We start from the raw sequence: 19,425 nt of genomic DNA on the forward strand, positions 1-19,425 counted from the left end.
GCAAGTAGGTGATGCAGGGGCCTGGAGAATGAAAGCATGGTTGAAGGAAATGGTGCTTCAAAACTCCTCAAAATGTGGAGGTGATTGGTTTTCCAGCACTCCCTATATATGCAAAACTAAAGTCAACAGGCAGCTGCCCAGATATTACCTCCCATCTCAGGTAACACCCTCCAGCACCTTCTTCAGTGCTTGTGCTGCTAATTCCATGCCAGCTACACTCATATCCTGGAGATCTGGCTGGGGTTTGAACCAGCAACCTCTTAACCCAGCAGCAATGCTCATCCACAGAAGCAAACCAGGGACCAAGACACTAACCACTGCAGCACTAAGAAGCAAGTGCAGCACTTGCTTATCGGACTTTTGGTCTAATAAATGACTCAACAGTATGCAGCAAATGAGATGGTTGTCTCCTTCCAGCTTTCCTTTCCCAGCGGTTCAGCGCTCATCACTTCCCATTTTCTCTTAGAAACAGGAAACCACAAATGCACCACTAACCAACACACACCATCAATCTAACGGACTGGATGGTGTGCTTTCTGGGAACTATTTAAAATTGGGGTGGTTTACATAATTATGTGTTTTTTAAATTTATTAACACTGATATTTATTAGATGTATTATTAGTTATTTTTACAGAATAAATTGAGTCACTACTCAAATACCAAATACCTGGGATTCAACCCGACAACCTCCACGTGCAAGAACCACGTATCGAACCATTGTGCTGCCAAGGGAAACGAAGAAAGCCTAGGAATTCTTTGGTATATAAGTAGCTGATATTAGCACTCAACCTATAATTAGCTAAAATATCTTAACCATCAGTAGCACACAATCTCAAATCCCATCTGATTCAAGACTCAATTTATCCATCCATCCATCCATCCATCTTCTATACCGCTTATCCTTTCAGGGTCGCGGGGAAACCTGGAGCCTATCCCAGGGAGCATGGGGCACAGGGCGGGGTACACCCTGGAAAGGGTAGACTCAATTTAAAACCTTCAAAATATGGGGTTTTAACATGGTGTAAAAACGCAATGCTTTACATTCAGGTTTTGTAAACGCCCACAGTTCATCACACCAGGCCGTAGGAAGGATACGGTCGTGGCAGCTCAGCGGTTAAGATGTTGGACTACTAATCAGAAGGTTGTGAGTTCAAATCCTAGCACTGCTAACTTCCACTGGGCCCTTGAGCAAGGCCCTTAACCCTCAACTGCTCAGTTGTATAAATGAAAAAAAATGTCTGGTAAATGCTGTAAATGTAAAATGTAAAGAAGTTATTAATTAGGCCAAAAGGCATGGTTGTTGGCATGAGTTCACTTGCAGGCAGTCTTGATCATGCTCTCTTTCCTCTCAGATCGGTGGTTACCTCCAGAGGAAGGTATTTATCCAACCTAAAACACAGCAATGATATGTTCTTGGAAAAGAAAATTCCTCACATTTCAGTTGTATTGGATGAATGCAGGTTGTAGGATGTCAGCCTCAGCCTGTCACCTTTCAACCACACTGTATCCTTTATTCAGGATAGACTCTTTTAAAAAAAAACAAAAAAAAACAAGGGTTTGTGGCTTCGTAGGAACGTTCTTGCTTCCCTTCCCTGAGGTTCCTGATTCAAATCTAATATTATTTCCTTTTCCGGTTTAGTAAATGTCACTGCTGCTTTTGAATGATATATTCACTTAAAAAAAGCCCAGTCAGCTCCAGTGCCTCAGCAAGTAAGTGACCGTTTGTGTATAGTACTGAAAGTAAGTACTGAAAATCAAGGCCTTGAGCCTTCATGAAGAAACGCAGTAGAGTTATGCTGATCTGTCTTGAAATAAATGTTTATTCATTTCTAACATGGAAAGCAGATAGTAATGTATATACATAGTACAACAAAAAGAATAATAGTATAGTTGGTATAAATAGTATAGTACATGCAAATAAAATAATACAGCAGGTAGTAAGAAATAATAAATCATGTTTTATTTCTATAGCATGTTTCTTACACCCAAGCTATTGTCTATTATAACAGACAATAACAAAAAATAATGATTGGCGTGGTCTAATTTCATTGGTGTAGCTCTTCATCGTTAAGCAGAAGCCCGAGCAGCCCCGAGAGTGCTCAGAATAATGGCATGACACGCTCTGCCATCGACACAGGTAACAGGCACGCTGCACTCACACACAGACATGTGGGGGAAGGCCCGGGTAAAATCCGCTTCCCAAACTTCTACTAATGACTTCTACCAAAAATATTTAACGCAGACATCAAACTTACAAACGTTAAAAGAAAAAAAAACAAAAAACAAACAAACCCTAAACCTCTCCTGAGAAGCAGCGGAGAAAACGTACACGCAGTACCCGGAAAAATATCAACGAGTAGTGAAGTAAACAGTTAAATATAGTAAGGAACGGATTGAAAATATAAAGTAGTGAATGAATATTAATATCATTTATTACCAGATCATGGGCTACTGCAGTGTAATGCTTGTTGGGTGCAATTCGATTTTATTTGTACGGCGCTTTTAACAATGGACGTTGTCTCAAAGCAGCTTTACAGAAACATATAAACACAGGATACAGATTTTAAATGTGTGGATTTATTCCTATTAATAGAGCCGGTGACGAGGAAAAACTCCTTAAGATGATATTATATGAGGAAGAAACGTTAAGAGGAACCGGACTCAGAAGGGAACCCGTCCTCATCTGGGTCACAACGGACAGTGTGAGAGTAAAGGAGAGTTCATTATGGTTTGTATATGACGTCTGTTTGTTGAACTAGTCCACTGTTCACTAAAGGAGACCCGAGTGTAAAACCGTATGTGGTAATGGCAGTCCCAAGGCCATCGCTGCAACCGTAGTCCCAGCAACCACAGCGAGAACGTCCATGTGGAATTGATGTCCAAAACCATTTCCATGGTACTGCAAGCGGTACTGTACTAATCCATCTCCGGAATGTAGCCTCCAGTTGATGAGAGCTCCATCCATATAGGGCATCCGAACGGATCAGGCAGGTCCGGAGAGCAGAAAGGGTCAGGATCACTGGTATCTCCGTAAAAACATGATGCACACATAATTGAGTGCATACACATGCTGAAAGCAATCTGATAACTGAAAAAAATCAGATTTTACCAGCTACGTGCACTTAAATAGTCTGATAATGAACATTAAATGAAAAAAAAAACAAAACATTAAATGATGTCAAGCATCCAATACAAGTCCCTTTTACTTTTATAAAAGATAAGATATTATAACGAGCGTATTAATATAAACATGTGACTGGAACGGCTGTTATACAGTAGCTGAATCGACACTTTCTGAATAAATCAGACTGGAGAATTCAGCAGCGCTGCATTAAAGTGCAATAAAGATTAATAAAAAATACTTCTTTTTGTTCTTTTGCAAAGCAGATCGATACGATCGCGAAGCATCTTAACGCAGACTCACCGAGGAGTCACAATCGACCCAAAACCCTGCGTAGAGCGGCTCTGTGAACCTGGCGTTGTATGTGTGCAGGTGTGTGTGCGTGTGTGTGTCAGAGGAGACGCTGTAGAACGACAGAGAACCCTTCGGCCAGTCCAGATACACTCCTACCCTGTTCGAGCAGGACGGAGGTGCAGGTATGTCCGTTCTCTTCTTGTTGTGCCAGGCGGTGTAACTGTTACTAGAGCAGTCCAGTTTCCAGGACTTGTCGCTGGAGCCGAACACGCAGTCACCTCTGCCTCCTTTCCGGTGAATTCCTTTATAACTCATCGATATCACGGCTTCCCCGCCGGCCCACTCCGCCTCCCAGTAACAGCGTTCGCGCAGACTCTCTGTACACATCACCTGCTTCCAGTGATCGAACCTCTCCGGATGGTCAGGGTACGGCTGCTCGTCTATCACGTGCGTCACCTTTCTGTTCCCCTCGGACAGAGCGAGACGTGTGTGTGCCGTGTTTGGGTCCAGCGTGAGCTCACAGGCATCTGCACGTGAGGAGACAGATTAGACAGGAGTTCATTTACAGCACAAATAGTGTGTGCGTATGTGTGTGTGTGTGTGTGTGTAAGTAAACATTACATTCAAGACAGTGTACTTACATTTTCTTAAACCGGGTGTGAGACTAATCTTGCCTGCAGGCTCCAAACTAAAGAGACAAAACAGAACACACACACACACACAAGTCTTAATATCCTTTTGGGGACCTCTGTTTGACATAATTATTAATTCAGCTACACCTAAATCTAACCCCGACCTTAACATCAGTAACCAAAAGTAAACATTTTGTCTCTTTTTGTATTTTTTAAATAAAAGCTGCATTATTATTATTATTATTATTATTATTATTATTATTATTAATTTTTTTATTTATCATTTCTAAAAAAGCCTGTTTCCTCATAGGGACCAGCCAAATGTCCCCTCAGAAGACCCAGACTATTAGATATTCCTACCCTTAAGATATTAAAAACATCCAACACACACACTTTTTTTTCCATTCAAAAGCTTTACTTTAAAAAGCTTTAATTTGTGATTGGGTCATAATTTTTGATCTATCCTTCTCTATCTCTCTTTATCTTTTGCATGAATGCACTTACTCATTTGATTTATGGCATTATAACGTATAAACAATTAAACGAATCAAGGGTGAGACACAGAACAGGTGAGCACAATCAGGCAACAAACCAAACACAAACAAAAGCACGTATTACCGTACTGCAAAAAAAAAAAAAAAAATCCCGGCATTTTACCAAGTGAAATGATCTTGAATGTAGTCAGAACCAAATCTAAGATTATTCAATTTATTTCTAGGCATCAGGATTGAAACGGTCTTGTTCTATTGGCAGATAATTTGGCTAACTTTAAGCTTTAATTTCGAGAAAGAAACACAATAACATTTCTAGTAAAAACGTCTAGAAATATGTTTAATAATCTTATATTTGCTTTACTGTAACCTATAATATGAAATACTGGATACATTTGAATATATTCGAGATGTTTTCGCTTGGGAAGACGTCTTTGCAGCGTCGCGTTGTAAATAAAAGCGCGTGACATGAGCCCGTAAGACAATAACGTAAGAAGAGTGTGTAGCTGCTCAAACAATACGTTTCGTTAGCATTAGCGGTGTAGATCCGATTTATTTCACCACAGTTATCAGTTTTAGCATCTTATTTTAACAGGGTCCATGAAAATATTTTGAGTTGCCTGTGTTGTCGTCATGGTGAAGAAACACACACACACACACACACAGACACAGACACACCTCTACACAGTATACCTGAGTGTCTCCAGGTTGCAGTCTGGATCTTCCAGTTTGGCAGAGAGCATCTTCACTCCTGAGTCTCCTGGATGGTTGTAGCTCAGGTCCAGCTCTCTCAGGTGTGATGGGTTTGAACTCAGAGCTGAATCCAGAGCAGCGCAGCCTTCACCTGTGATTAGACATCCAGATAATCTGCAGAAAGGACGTTTAAAATAGCAGACGGACAGAGTGAGCTGTCAGGAGTTTAGTTGCAAGAAGTTGAGATTTATGTTATATCAGCTATAAACCATTACGAAAAACAAATGTTACATAAACGTCTCCTTACAGAAAACTTCACCATACTGTATAAGCAATTAAAACCCTGTTTATTATTATTATTATTATTACTCTTATTATTCATTGTTATTCTGCATGAATATAAATCTGTGATCTAGAGATGGCACTACTGTCTGAGCTGCTGTCATAGAAAGCTAACCGACACCTCCTGACCAATCAGATTCAAGGAATTCATTCAGGAAGGAGCTGACTCAGAGCTCACCGGAGTGTCTCCAGTTTACAGTGTGAACTCTTCAGGCCGTCAGAGAGCAGCTTCACTCCCGAGTCCTGCAGGTCGTTGTTACTGAGGTCCAGTTCTCTCAGGGACGAGTGTGGAAGCATGAGAGCTGACCCCAAATATTCACAAGCCTTTTCTCCAAGATTACAAATAGCTAGCCTGTGTAGAGAAACAAAAAGCTTACGATAGAACACAGAAGGAGCGCCGCCTGACTAAACCCACAGGAATCTGGCAAACGGTACTCCAACGCTTATTTTGGCGTATTAATTGACCGTTCTCATGTCTTATTTGTTTCGTGTGACACGTTGGTAACGAAAAGCCTTTTTATAGACCATCAATGTATTAACCCAGCTGATATTCATTTGCACAGACAGGGGGTATAATTACTTACGGATTTCAGCTGGTTCCTTGCCTTGGAGAAACGGCTTTTTCTTAACGTGTTCAATACTTTTTTCCCGTGTCATTCCACTTTATTACGCATAACTTCATTTATGGACTTTAATGTTGTGAATTCTTTATATTTCCGGATTTCCTGAGTTGATACTGATGTCCGGTGAAAATTTCATGTGAATAACCGCACTGGAAATATATTTACTGATAAAAAAAATGTTGACGCGTCCGATACGTATTTCCGCCACCGTATCACTCGATATTCGTGGATGTACACAAATTATCTCGACGATATCAGAATATATCGGAAACGAGGGAACATGAAGTTTTAGAATCTAAAAAGTAGCTGCGGACACTGGAGACTCCTTCCATAAATGCTAAATAAACAGAAAGCTTTATCGTATCAATGACCATGTTTTTTCGTTGTTAAATAAGAACATGTTTGATTATTTATTTATTTGTTTAGTAATATGCTTCGATTATGTAGATTTTTGGCCACGCGAGTCACAATGTGAATTGGCTGTTACTATAGAAACGACGACGCATTAGAACGGGCGCGTTAATATAAACCTGTCGATGGGATTACAACGGGAAATACTGCTCTTATAGAACACCAATAAACACCTTTTAACCAATCGGATCCGAGAATTCGACGCAGTTGGAGTATGAAAAAAAATGTACGGTCAAGATCACGTACACAAACACACTAGCGTATAACGTATGCCGTGCTGTCACTGGTTAATATTTCTTATTACGGAATCATTCGCAGACAGCTCACCGGAGTGTCTCCAGTTTACAGTGTGAACTCTTCAGGCCGTCAGACAGCAGCTTCACTCCCGAGTCCTGCAGGTCGTTGTTACTGAGGTCCAGTTCTCTCAGAGGGGACTTTTCTAACCTCAGAGCAAAAGTGAAGGTTTCACAGGAACTTGTGGTGAGATAACAGCCCGCAAGTCTGTTAAACAAAACAAAACAAAAGAAAAAAAACACAATATCGAATACAATATTGTTAAAACAAGAGACGTTGGACACATGGACTCATGTGTGAGTCACTGGAGATATATTTATATCACTATTTCTGGGAGGGATATGCCAACTTCTGCTTCAAGTTTCTGTACTTGTGACTGCTCTGGATGGTCCCGCAAAGACACCGTATACATTTACACTTCCCAAAATAATATTCGAAGATAATATTTACTATAAACAATTTCTCCGCCGCTCAAATCAGACTTTAGACCCCAAACTATCCATTTTATAATCCATCCATCCACTTGTACAGCTTATCCTACAGAGGGTCAGGGGGAGTCTGGATCCTATCCCAAGGGACTCGGGGCACAAACTGGGGGACACCCTGTGACGGGGTGCCAGCAGATCAGAGGGCACAATCGCACACATATTCACACACTACGGACAATTTAGAGATGCCAATCAGCCTACAACGAATGTCTTTGGACTGGGGAGGGAACCGGAGTACCCCGGAGGAACCCCCGAAGCGCGGGGAGAACATACAAGCTCGGCGACGCAGGGTAAAGGCGGGAATCACGCACCCAACCCTGGATGTGCGAGGCAAACGTGCTAACCACTAAGCCACACGTTATAACTGCCCCCCCCCCCCCCATGTTATGTCGTATTATTTAATTATAATTTAAACGAACACCTACTGAGCCTTTCTGCAGTTGCTCACAGCAGGGATCAGCCTCCTACATCCCTCCTCTGATACGTTGTATTTCTTGACGTCCAGCTCCTCCATGACGTCGTCGGACATCTGCAGCATGTATGCTATAGCTGTGCAGTGTGCGGCCGAGAGCTTTTTCTCGGATTGCTTCTCCGTCTTCAGAAACTCCTGAATCTCTTTCGAGAGAGACTGATCCTTCATTTCCGTGAGACACAGGAACAGGTTGATTGCCCTGTCGGTAGGAAGGTCCTCGGTTTGAATCTGCCATTTGATGTACTGAACTGTACTCTTGATGTTCTCCGAGCTGCTGTGTGTGTGTGTCAGGAGGCCTCGCAGGAGTCTCTGATTGGTCTCCAGTGAAATGCCAAGTAGGAAACGGAGGAAAAGGTCCAAGTGTCCGTTGTCAGTGTGTAAGGCTTTATCGACCGCCGCTTTTAACAACTCGTCCAAAGCAAGATCCTCCGAGTACGCCCGGAAAACCTGCAGCGCCTTCACGCTCTTTGTCATATAGCAGTAAAACACGTAGAGAGCAGCGAAAAACTCCTGAAAGCTCAGATGCACGAAGCAGTAGACCTTCTTCTGGTACAGCACAGATTCCTGCTTAAAGATCTCAGTGCAAATCCCAGAGTATACAAAGGCCTCGGTAATATCAATACCGCACTCTCTCAGGTCTTCTTCATAAAACATCACGTTGCCCTTCATCAGCTGCTTAAAAGCCAGTTCGGCTAGTTTTAAAATCGTGCCTCTGTTCGCTTCCAGAAGCTTCTCTGGATCGCTCTCGTCCATTTCTTCGTACTTCTCGTTTTTCACGTTCGTCTGAATGAGCAGGAAGTGCGCATAGATCTCAGCCAGAGTTTTAGGGGCTTCCGTACGATTGCTTCGTTTCATCGTTTGCTGAAGCACTGTGGCTAATATCCAACAAAACACCGGGATGTGGCACATGATATAAAGACTCCTAGTCTTTTTAACGTGTGAAATGATTTTCTCGGTGTGGGCTCGCTCGCTGATTTTCTTCCTGAAATACTCCTCCTTCTGTGCGTCGCTGAATCCCTGAATTTCCGTCACACGATCGACGTACGTCCGAGGGATCTGATTGGCTGCCGCCGGTCTGGAGGTTATCCAGATATGAGCAGACGGAAGCAGGTCACCTTTAATTAGGTTTGACATCAGGGCACTCACTGATGATGTCATCGTTACGTCGGATACTTTCTTGCCAGTTAAAATATTCAGCGGAAGTCTGCTTTCGTCCAGGCCGTCGAAGATGAAGACGATTTTACGCACGACGTACACGGGCGTGTCCAGGGCTTTTAGCTCAGGATGGAAGTCGCACAAGAGCTTGTGAAGACAGTAAGAGTCATCTTTGATCAAATTCAACTCACGGAACGGAAGCACAAACATGAAATCGACATCCTGATTGGCTTTTCCTTCCGTCCAATCCAGAATGAATTTCTGCACTGATACAGTTTTCCCAATTCCAGCAATTCCTTTCGTTAACACTGTTCTGAGCTTTTGTCCTCTTGGTCCGCTTTCTACATTTCTATGCGTAACATTTCCTCCAGTGTGATCTCCTACATGCTTAAATATATCTAAGCAGTTGATTGGCGTGTCATGGAAGTGCTGCCTTTTCTCCATCTGTAACACTTCGTGTTCGTTATTCACGCCCTCGCTCTCTCCCTCTATGATGTAGAGCTGGGTATAAATGGTGTTCAGAGGGGTTTTATTTCTGTGCATTTTAATTCCTTCGAATAAACTCTGGTGCTTGTTGCGCATGCTGGTTTTGTGACGCTCTAAAACTCTGGACAGGACGTCATTCACTGGTTGGTAAGAATCTCGCTGTAAGTCTGTAGCACCGATCTTCATCGGTGTGGGTTCCTGCTGAGCTTCAGTTCTGAAGTATTGCCTAATGGAGGTTAAACACAGTAATGCACACATCAATACAGTTTTAAAGTACCACCAGCCTGCTTGGAATGTCCATCCATCACATTTTGCATGATATTTTTGCTATTTTTGCATGTCTTTTTTTGGGGATCCCAACAAATGAGCAAATCAGTCCCTCCAGGATTGCGCAATCGCAGAATTGAACGCAAAATTGGACTTAGGGAAGCTCAGACCTTTGACATTTTTAAAGCTCAACTTAAGACTTAGTTTTTTTAAACTTGCATTTGACTGCTGATGTCTACTTTTATTATTATTATAATTATTATTATTGTTGTTATTCTTATTAAATTTGATCATTTTTAATTTTTTCTGTGTACTGCTTATTTTGTGTACAACGCTTTGATAAGCTGCTTTTAAAGGCGCTCTATAAAATAAAGTTTATTATTATGGTTATTATTATTAAAATCAAGCAAACTCCGCAATATTTGGAGAAGCTTGCAATTTTTCAAAATCACCGCACATGTTCTAAAGATTTGGGCCAAGGTGCGTCACGTCGACATCGACACGTCATCACAACATGCAATCGGTCCAAGTCCTCTTCGAGTCATGTGCGTCGAACATGAGTTCGGTAGTGGTGGGAAGATCGGATCGTTTTGCTGACTCGGATGTTTGAATCTCGTAATCTTTATCCGTCACTTCGTTCACCAGAGCGGGATTCAATTAAAACGTTACGTTTTCAATCGCCGACACGTATCGTGTTCTGAATAAGGAAAACATGATGAACGCAGCCATAAAACGACCGGCTTGTTTGTAAGGAAGGTTGGGAATTTCTGTATCCGATACAGAAAATACGTGGCGGTCACGTCACGTGATAGATGAACGAAAGACTCGGACCGGAGAAGAGACTCAGGAGGTGAACTAACCATTTCGGTTTCCTGTACAGAGCCTGTGCGGTGTTCACGTTTCAAACGAACGAAAGGCAACTCGTTATATAAAAGATTCGTTTAAAATGACCGCATTGTTCAAGAGTCACATCACTAGAGTACAGCTAAAAGGTCTCATTTACCCACAAACATCACTGCGAAAGACGATCCTGTATGGACTGACGGATATAAAAATGAGAGAAAATGAAAAACAGAAAGAAAAAGAATCATTTCAAAAACATATATACTGTAAAAGTTAAACTTTCACTTCAGGTTAAAGTGCCGATTTAAAGAGCATAAATAAATATAAATGAAGAAAAGTAAATAAAAATAAATTAGCGTCAACTGCCACCACCAAGTCTACTCCATCTTAATAATTTGTTTGCCTCAAATACCATTCAAATATACTTCAAACAGGAAGGAAGCTACTGAAGAAAAACTAGTTCAGACATTTGACCTTGCTGTGACCTTGATCCTGTTTGGCTCAATTCCAAAATCTAAGCAGTTCATCTTGCTCCCAGTTCAACTCTATCTCTGAGAGCTACAATTACGGGCTCGAAAAAAACAACAACCTGCAAGCTTGTTCGAACGGGAACGTTTTCGATCTTGATTTAAACGTGTCCAAAATTCATCTTGCACCATGGATCAGTGTGTCCTAAATGCTGATAACTGTGCAGCTGAGGCTTTGTCTCAGTTCTAAGATAGAAACAAATGCATCAACGCCCATAAATGCTGGAGTCACCTCCACACCTTCACTGCATAAATATATTTTTTAAATTATCACTACATCATTCTTCCCTTGCTATATACAATAGCTGAGTTTTTTTCTCTCTCATCATGGTGGACATAAACAGTCAGTCTCTGAGAATCCATGCCATCCCAGAGCTGCCTAAAGTTCTCCAAAAGTACTGGGAATTTGTTTCTCTATAGATCCAGCATTATAGGGCTGGGCTGATCTCTGCCCCATTCTCACAGATTCTCCGCATTTGGATGCTCATGCAAACTTCTCACAATACCAGCCTGAAAAATTTCCATTCATTCCCTTTGTCTTCATGTGTCTATGTCCTGCCTGTGCAATCCTGATATAAGAACCACCACTACTATTTCACCCAGAAGTAGACGAGTTCGCATTTGATTTTGGGTCCTCATGTCATGTCAGGGATTATTTTTCTCCTTGTAATTCCTTACTCATTAGACTCAAGAACTAAGATTCAAGAACTTTCTTTTCATGTGCACAAGCTTATAATAACAAATGAAATAATCACAATGTTAAAAAAAAAAGGGAGAACTAAATCTACATCTGGATTTTCTTTACAGCTGCTCTGTGTCACTCAGTACGTTTACATGGACGACAATAATCCGATATGAACCCGATTAAGACGATACTCTGATTAAGAAACTGGCATGTAAATAGGGATTATTGATGACCTTAATCCGATTAAAGTCATACTCGAAGTAAACACAAATGGAATTAAGACGTGTGGAGTATTCCTGTTTTAGTCGCGTTATCGACATGCGTTATAGACACGTACACACCTTAATCACACTATTAACGTCGTGTGAGAGTTTTCACCGCATTGTGCGACAGGACACGTACACACGCGGCAGCGCTCGACCGTTTGACGCCAAACAAGAGAGCACGGCTGCGTCCCAAACCGCATACTTGCCTACTATATAGTAGGTGAAATACAGGTAGCTCAGCTACTATATAGTAGGTAAGTATGCGGTTTCGTACGCAGCCCACGGCTTCAAGCAGTCGTCTATTTGCACGTACAGCACGACAAATAATTAACCGCACTTGAAGCTTTCGTAAAATTAAAAATGAAACACACAAAACTGTATACGGTCCCATAACGAAGACCAACTGTATGTCGATGCGTGAAATTCTGGAGGGACGTCGGACGGCGTGGCGCGGTGACGTAATGACGTGTGCGGTTAATCGCTCTATGTTCTATAACGCGTAAAACAGGAACATGAAAGGAGTATTCTAAAAGCGACTCATGTAAACACCTTAATCAGAATATTGTCTTATACAGAATAAGGTCGTTAATTAGATTACTGCTGTCCGTGTAAACGTAGTCAGTGTCTATTGTTCAAAGCGCCTGTGCAAATAGAATTGAACTGAACTATGGACTGGAGATGATGCAGTTTCACTATGGCAACATCATAGTAAACATTACGGAAGACCTTTTTGCAACAGGTTTGTGATCAGAAACAATCGGTTTGAACTCACCCTCCTTCAGGGATGACATCTTTCCCGCCCAGACTTGGAGGCCTCTCTATGGACCAATCACTCTTCATAGACACACAGCTGGGTGCTGGAGATCCCGCACTTTCAGTATTAAATCTGGGAACATCGTAGAGACAGATCTTTTTCAAGCCTATCGTGTAAATCGCTATATGCAAGTGGGTGATCATGCTGATTTGCACTCACCTACTCTCACGGACGACATCTTCCCCGCCCAGGCTTGGAGGTTTCTCTATGGACCAGTCACTCTTCATGGACACACAGCTATGTGCTGGAGATGCTGTTTTCATTAACCTGTGAGAAGTTCACAGTAGTGTGACGCCATGAATGATTAAACATTATATATATATATATATATATATATATATATATATATATATATATATATATAAAGCATTCTAGCAGAAATCCAGGACATTCTTACTTCCTTGACCTTTCATTTACTCAGATTTGACGCTAATACATAGCTACTCACTTTGTCTCAGGGGTTTCTTCTACATTACTGGTGTAAGGAAGCGTCATCATGGAGTTAACCCCTGTGAACATTATGATGATGATGATGATGATGATGATGCTCTCCGGTCAAAGCGAATGTTACATCGATAAAGTCACCTGTCACGCTGATCCTGCAACATAAACAATAATAAGAGTAAAAATAATTCCAAAAATAAAACTGCAGATTCAGAGTTCTTTGAATAACTTTAGCATCAATCATTACTTTAAAACACTGCAGTCATCTTGACCCCAAGCCAGTCCAGGGTCATTTCCCTACTGATATATTTTAGCTTGTTTAGTTTGCTTTAACACATTAGTGTTTTTTTTTTTCTTTTAAAACATTTACTTATTTACATTATCGTTAAGATAAAGTGCTGTTTTATTATATAACCATTGTAAAACGATTACTGCAAGAATTTATTCAAAACGCTAAATCCTGAATTATGTCTAATCAAACTTTATTTCTCCGTGGCTTTGTTTTGTGTGAAATTATTCATGAAGAGGTGCGTCACTGGTACCCATCTTCTTTCACATGTTCTTCATAGAAATAATATGTATTCATATAACTTTGAACCAATATTCATTTCTCATAGTGCTAAATTAAAGGGAAGCAATGCCAATGTGATATTACATATCTACTGGAGCTGTAGGACTTGAGTCTCGAGACGTTTTCTGTATTGACTTGGACTTGTCTTGGATTTATTGCCGTTAGTACTTGGACTTGGCTAGTTCTTCGGCCTTAGTCTTGCTAAATATTGTCTTGACTGAGAGTTTGTAAACATTGTGTTTTTGTCTTTTCAGTTTGGCAAAAAAGTAATGCCTTCTTCTTGAAAACAGCCTAATCATTGGTACAACGCATGAACGAAGCCAAGTAAGTGAAGTAAAGACTTAGCCTCAAAAAGGATTCGATGGTTTTCTGTCTTAATCTTGACTCAGTCTTGCTCAATCAGGATTTGGCCTTGACTCCCTTACGACTTGGTCCTGACTCGATCATGGCTAGTCCTGGTCTTGGGCTTGACAATGACAGTCCTGACTCAGCCCTAGTAGGTACAGTACTGTACATCATGCTAAAACTGGCCTGGACCAGTATGGATACAACAGATTTCCCGATACAACGAACAGATTTTTAAAAAAATGAGATCCTACGTGTCAACACATCCTACAGATACGTGGTTGGGTTCTGGGCATGCTGCACTTTCAGTTCCCTACAGCTTATCCCCTAATCATCTCGGTGACATCTTGTCTTATGATTTTCATCATCATGTTACCACTGAGGCTTAGTGATGCAGATGGTGAGTTGCATCACTTTATCCTTTAGACCGGAGTTCCAGCTAAAAAAGTGATCAAAGTGACTGAACCACGGTCAACGTACCAATACTCGACAGCTAGAAACTTCTGGAACATTAGCAGAACAAAAAGGGAGGACAATAACACCTTGTCAACTCGTGGAATATTCAATATTTGCAATGCGTCCACACTTTTAATGCAACACAGAGTTAGGGGTCCAAGCATTCAGGAATCTACTGATCTCCGTATACAGAGCCTTTCCATGAAGGTAGGAATACACTCTCACATACTTAAAGTAGCCATTCAACCTGTTTGGGGGACATGGGAGGAAACCGGAGAACCTCACATGAACACAAGGAGAACATGTGAATCTCCACACAGAAAGCAAGCCAAGCGAAAGATCAATCCTGAGTGACCCCCAGGGATGCTACCTGCTACACCAATGTGCGATCGACGTACAGTTGTTTATTTTTCTCTTACTATGCCACTAATTCATCTACAAATAAAGAATGATGTGCATTATAAATGTTGCCATTATTTCAAGTTCAACTACAGCAATTACATTTGAAAAGTTTTGAACCCCACGCCCATCCAACCTGTAACATTTCACAGTATTTGACAACCGAAGCTTGCACACAGTTTGCTGTGATATCTGGATCGGATCGGTATCGTCCAGTACTCACGAGAACTCTTATTGAACATGAAAACAGTGAATTTCCAATAACGGCATTAAAATCATATTAGAAATGAGTATTTCAGGGATTAAATGATACAAACATTTAATGATCCATTAAACAGGAAATCAACGACGCCTAATTTAATCCAACAATTAAGAATACAGCGGGTGACGTTTATAGCCGTTTCATTTGAAAATATGGTCACTTAAATAAGGAAAAATGCATTCAAATTTAATATATATGTAAATATACAAATATGAATGTACACACAAAAAAAAACAACAACTTTGAAACTTAATATGCATTACCGATATTTCTGATGTGTTTTTGCAGATATTGCTTTATCCTCCAAGCCAAAGAGGTTATTAATTAACAATTTAAGTTCATTTACAATAACAGAATGACTTCATTTTCTCATATTAGAATGGTTTGTTGATATTACAACTAAATCTCTATGTTTAATTGATATTACTACTAAATCTCTATATTTAATTGATATTACTTTGGTTGATATTACTACTAAATCTGTATGTATGTGTGCCAACTTGCCTGTTTAAAAGAAAGAGCTCTTCAAAACAAAAACAAAACAAACAACTCACACATTTTCTGTCATCTTGTGTCGTCGGGGTCCATCTTATTTCATGCACGTCGTCTCAGAGGGGACTCCCAAAGAATGGAGGCCACTCGACTGGTCACCCGTTATATATAGAAGCTCAGTGGCATACACTGCATGCTGCATTTTCAGTTCTGTGTTCAGTTAAGACCTGTGACATTAATCCATAAAGTCATATGAGTTTAGTCATAGTGTTCTGTAATGTTGACTTCCTCTAAAACAACACCAATGAACTTAAAAAAAAGAAAGAAAGAAATAAAGAAAGAAAAAGAGAAGTTGCCCAACATTACTCACTTTCTCCCCAGCAGTGTTGAGGATTTTTATTTATTTCTTTATTTATTTTTTTTAATTTACCGATCAGAATGTCTCTACAATGACACTTCTATACTTTTAAGCATACTGCAGACCAAAAAATTTACCCTGGCTATGCTCAAAAACCTAGCACCGAATAAAAACAAATCAAACACACTCAAAAATCCCAACAATTGAGTATCTATTATATTCTTTTGGGGTTTTTTTGTTTAGCTTTTTTCTTAACCAGGAGTTTTTGGTGTCCTAATAAGGTTTTATTTAGAAGCATTTGAAATAGAGAAGCCTTCAGTTGTAAGGTATTACATCACATTTATTCAGATTCTTGTATCCAAAGAGACTTTCAATTCAGTTGAGCAGAACAACAACAACACCAAAAAAACGCGGGTATACAAAAATACCCATATGTTTGCAAGTGATAAAGCGAGATGACTAGATAAAGGAATATCAGTCTTTTACAGTTCAGCTACATTATCTTGACAGTGATGAGTCACACCAGCGTAAGCTAGACAATACGTCTCATGTTTTACTGACCCGTTCAACAGGTTTGCATTGTTAACGTCGAAACTGGCGGTGCACAAGTCAGCATGAAACTAAAAGATAAGCATCGACCAACACTCAAAATATTCCACCACCTATTTCAACCACAAATATCATTAAAAACACCCTTACTGCTAAGCACATACACTATATGAACAAAAGTATGTGGACACCTGACCATCACATCCATACGGTATGCGGTTCTTCTCCTTCACAACGTTGGAAGCACACAGTTGTATACTGTAGAATGTCTTTGTAAGCTGTAGCGTTACAATTTCCCTCCACTGGAACTAAGAGACCCAAACCTGCTCCAGCATGACAATGCACAATGCCTATGTACACAAAGCGAACTCCATGGAGACATGGTGTGTTAAGGTTGGAGTAAAAGAACTCGAGTGTCCTGCGCAGAGCCCTGACCTCAACCCCACTGAACACCGACTGCACCCCAGACCTCCTCGACATCCCGACATCAGTGCCTGATCTCCTAACGCTCTTGTAGCTGAATGAACACAATCCCCCCCCACAGCCACGCTCCGGAAAGCCTACGCAGAAGAGTGGGGCGCATTATAACAGCAAAGTGGTTATAAGTCTGGAATGGGACGTTCAGAGAGCACATATGAACGTGACAGTGATGGTCAGATGTTTTGGTACGATATTGATTCACTAATTAAAGGGTCATGAAACCTCCCTCTTTCAGCTCAAGTCTACCTCTCAATGTTTTTGAAAAATGCAGCTTAAATGGGTGTGGATGGCTGTGCGAAGAAGGGAGGGGGAGTGGGTGTGGCAGGGAAAGGCAGGGGAGGAAGAGGGGGCGAGCCTTCTGAACACTCCAAAAAAAAAAAAAAGATGGATAGTGACAATGTTTGCAGATGAGACAGAGGACTTCTCTCCTCCTGAATCCCCAGGGCTAAATGCAGACACAATAGATAGGAGTGCAGGTCCTCTGCCCTGTCTGTATGAATCATTAACCCCTGGCGTGACTATGGAGGAAAACAAAACCGGAGGAAGCGCAGACGGGAGAAATGTTGGAATGGTAGTTAGCTAATAGGCTCGAGCTTTTCATGAATAAAAAGGCGAAGGCTCTTTCCTTCAACTCGGACTCTCGTTGCATAATTTTACACACGATGGCCCAGGGAGTGTTAATATTATATTACATATTATATGATATTATATTATATATAACATATTTTATGATAAGAACACGCAGGCTCATGAATAATTATGAGACACTGACAAGTCACTGAAGTACTATAGTACATTGCCAGGCCACTGCCGGTGAAAATACCAGAAAAAAGCTCAAAATGAACCTGCTTTCTCCTACAGTTAAAATGAACAGATGCTAAGACTGTCTTTTATGACGTGCGATACGAACACCTCTGTTAAAATCTCAGAAGATGTAGTTTAGTGTTTCATGACGCTTTAATCTAATTGTAAAGATGTAGTATGTTTTGTATTTTGCATAGTAATGATAACGGGAAAAAAAGGTTTTTTTAAAAAAAATGTTTTTAAGCCAAAATAATACACTAAGAGGTTATAATGAAAGCTAGATGTTGAATTCTAAAGGATAACAATCATATCTAGACTTAAGTGATCACTAATGTTACTGCAGTATGTTAATAATGTTCAGTCTCGAATTTGCCCTGGTCTTGCATCACATCCTTTTCCTCAGAGGGCGGAGCTAAGAAACGAATAAAAGAAACACGAAGAGTTTGCTTTCTAGCCAAATCAAACAAACCACTACAGTTAATTCGAGACTAAAAACGCCTTCAGACAAAGTGATAGCTGTGGACTTGTTTTGTGGACAAAAACAAACGAAACCTTCATACAATTTGTAACTGTTTTAATGGGAATTGTAACATTCCCAGTGGGTCTCTATTGTTAATTTGTTGCCTTCTACTGATGGCATGTTATGTTTCGTGGATACCATTAAGGACCTGTAATGGTAATGTTTTTAATGGTTAGCTGATGGTTTGTAATGGAAACCATTAGAATTTCTGTGATGTTTTTTTTTTCATCAGGGGTGCTGAGTATCTAATAACACTGTTTATTTATGTTCATTTCCGTATGGCTCAAATATGTTCCCTAATAAAAACCTTCTAGTAGAGCATGTAGATCCACAATGACAGATGCTCTGTGTGTGTGTGTGTGTTTTTTTTTTTTATATATGTGTTTATGATGGCAGCCATTTTAATAGTGACATTGAAACTAGGATAAACTTGCGTTGAATAAACACGTGCACACACACACACACACACATCCATCATTTAGCCTACATATAATGATTAATATTGTCTTTAGTTCACTCACCCGACGTTATTTAAAACGTGTCCGCGATATTGTTTCTCATCTCCTCCTCTTACAGTTACACTTAGTTTCGGTTTGACCAAACGGGCTCTGTTCCAGGACCGCGCAGCGACGTGATGACGTCACAGAGGGGGCGGTCCTACAGTGCGCGTCATCAGCGTGTTTACCTGAAACACGATATCGTAAACAAGACGATTGTAATATTTATACAAACTATTTCACTATTTCACTACACAGGCCTCAGTCTCATCCGGACTCACTTTCATTTTCAGACGTCTTAGTAATGAGGGGAATTATGTCTTACATACGCTGTTATCATTTT

At 40.6% G+C, this 19,425-nt stretch overlaps 1 protein-coding gene across 2 annotated transcripts; it reads right to left on the reverse strand.

Annotated features, from left to right (window-relative positions):
* Window positions 1–2,415: 2,415 nt before the first annotated feature.
* On the reverse strand, window positions 2,416–19,191 carry LOC128616998 (NLR family CARD domain-containing protein 3). 2 transcript variants are annotated; one of them, XM_053639918.1, is made up of 11 exons: window positions 19,107–19,191; window positions 15,937–16,101; window positions 13,354–13,504; window positions 13,069–13,172; window positions 12,864–12,977; window positions 7,816–9,729; window positions 6,936–7,109; window positions 5,753–5,926; window positions 5,233–5,406; window positions 4,058–4,104; window positions 2,416–3,943 (listed from the first exon to the last, which is right to left on the reverse strand). In XM_053639918.1, the coding sequence occupies exons 5-11, from the start codon at window positions 12,929–12,931 to the stop codon at window positions 3,411–3,413; spliced, it is 3,084 nt and encodes a 1,027-aa protein (XP_053495893.1). In that variant the 5' UTR covers window positions 12,932–12,977; window positions 13,069–13,172; window positions 13,354–13,504; window positions 15,937–16,101; window positions 19,107–19,191; the 3' UTR covers window positions 2,416–3,410. The 2 variants fall into 2 exon arrangements, with proteins under 2 accessions (XP_053495893.1, XP_053495892.1); XM_053639917.1 differs by having other exon boundaries at window positions 13,065–13,172.
* Window positions 19,192–19,425: the final 234 nt, after the last annotated feature.

The sequence above is a fragment of the Ictalurus furcatus genome, chromosome 13, assembly GCF_023375685.1.
Source record: "Ictalurus furcatus strain D&B chromosome 13, Billie_1.0, whole genome shotgun sequence".
In the NCBI taxonomy this organism is placed as follows: domain Eukaryota; kingdom Metazoa; phylum Chordata; class Actinopteri; order Siluriformes; family Ictaluridae; genus Ictalurus; species Ictalurus furcatus.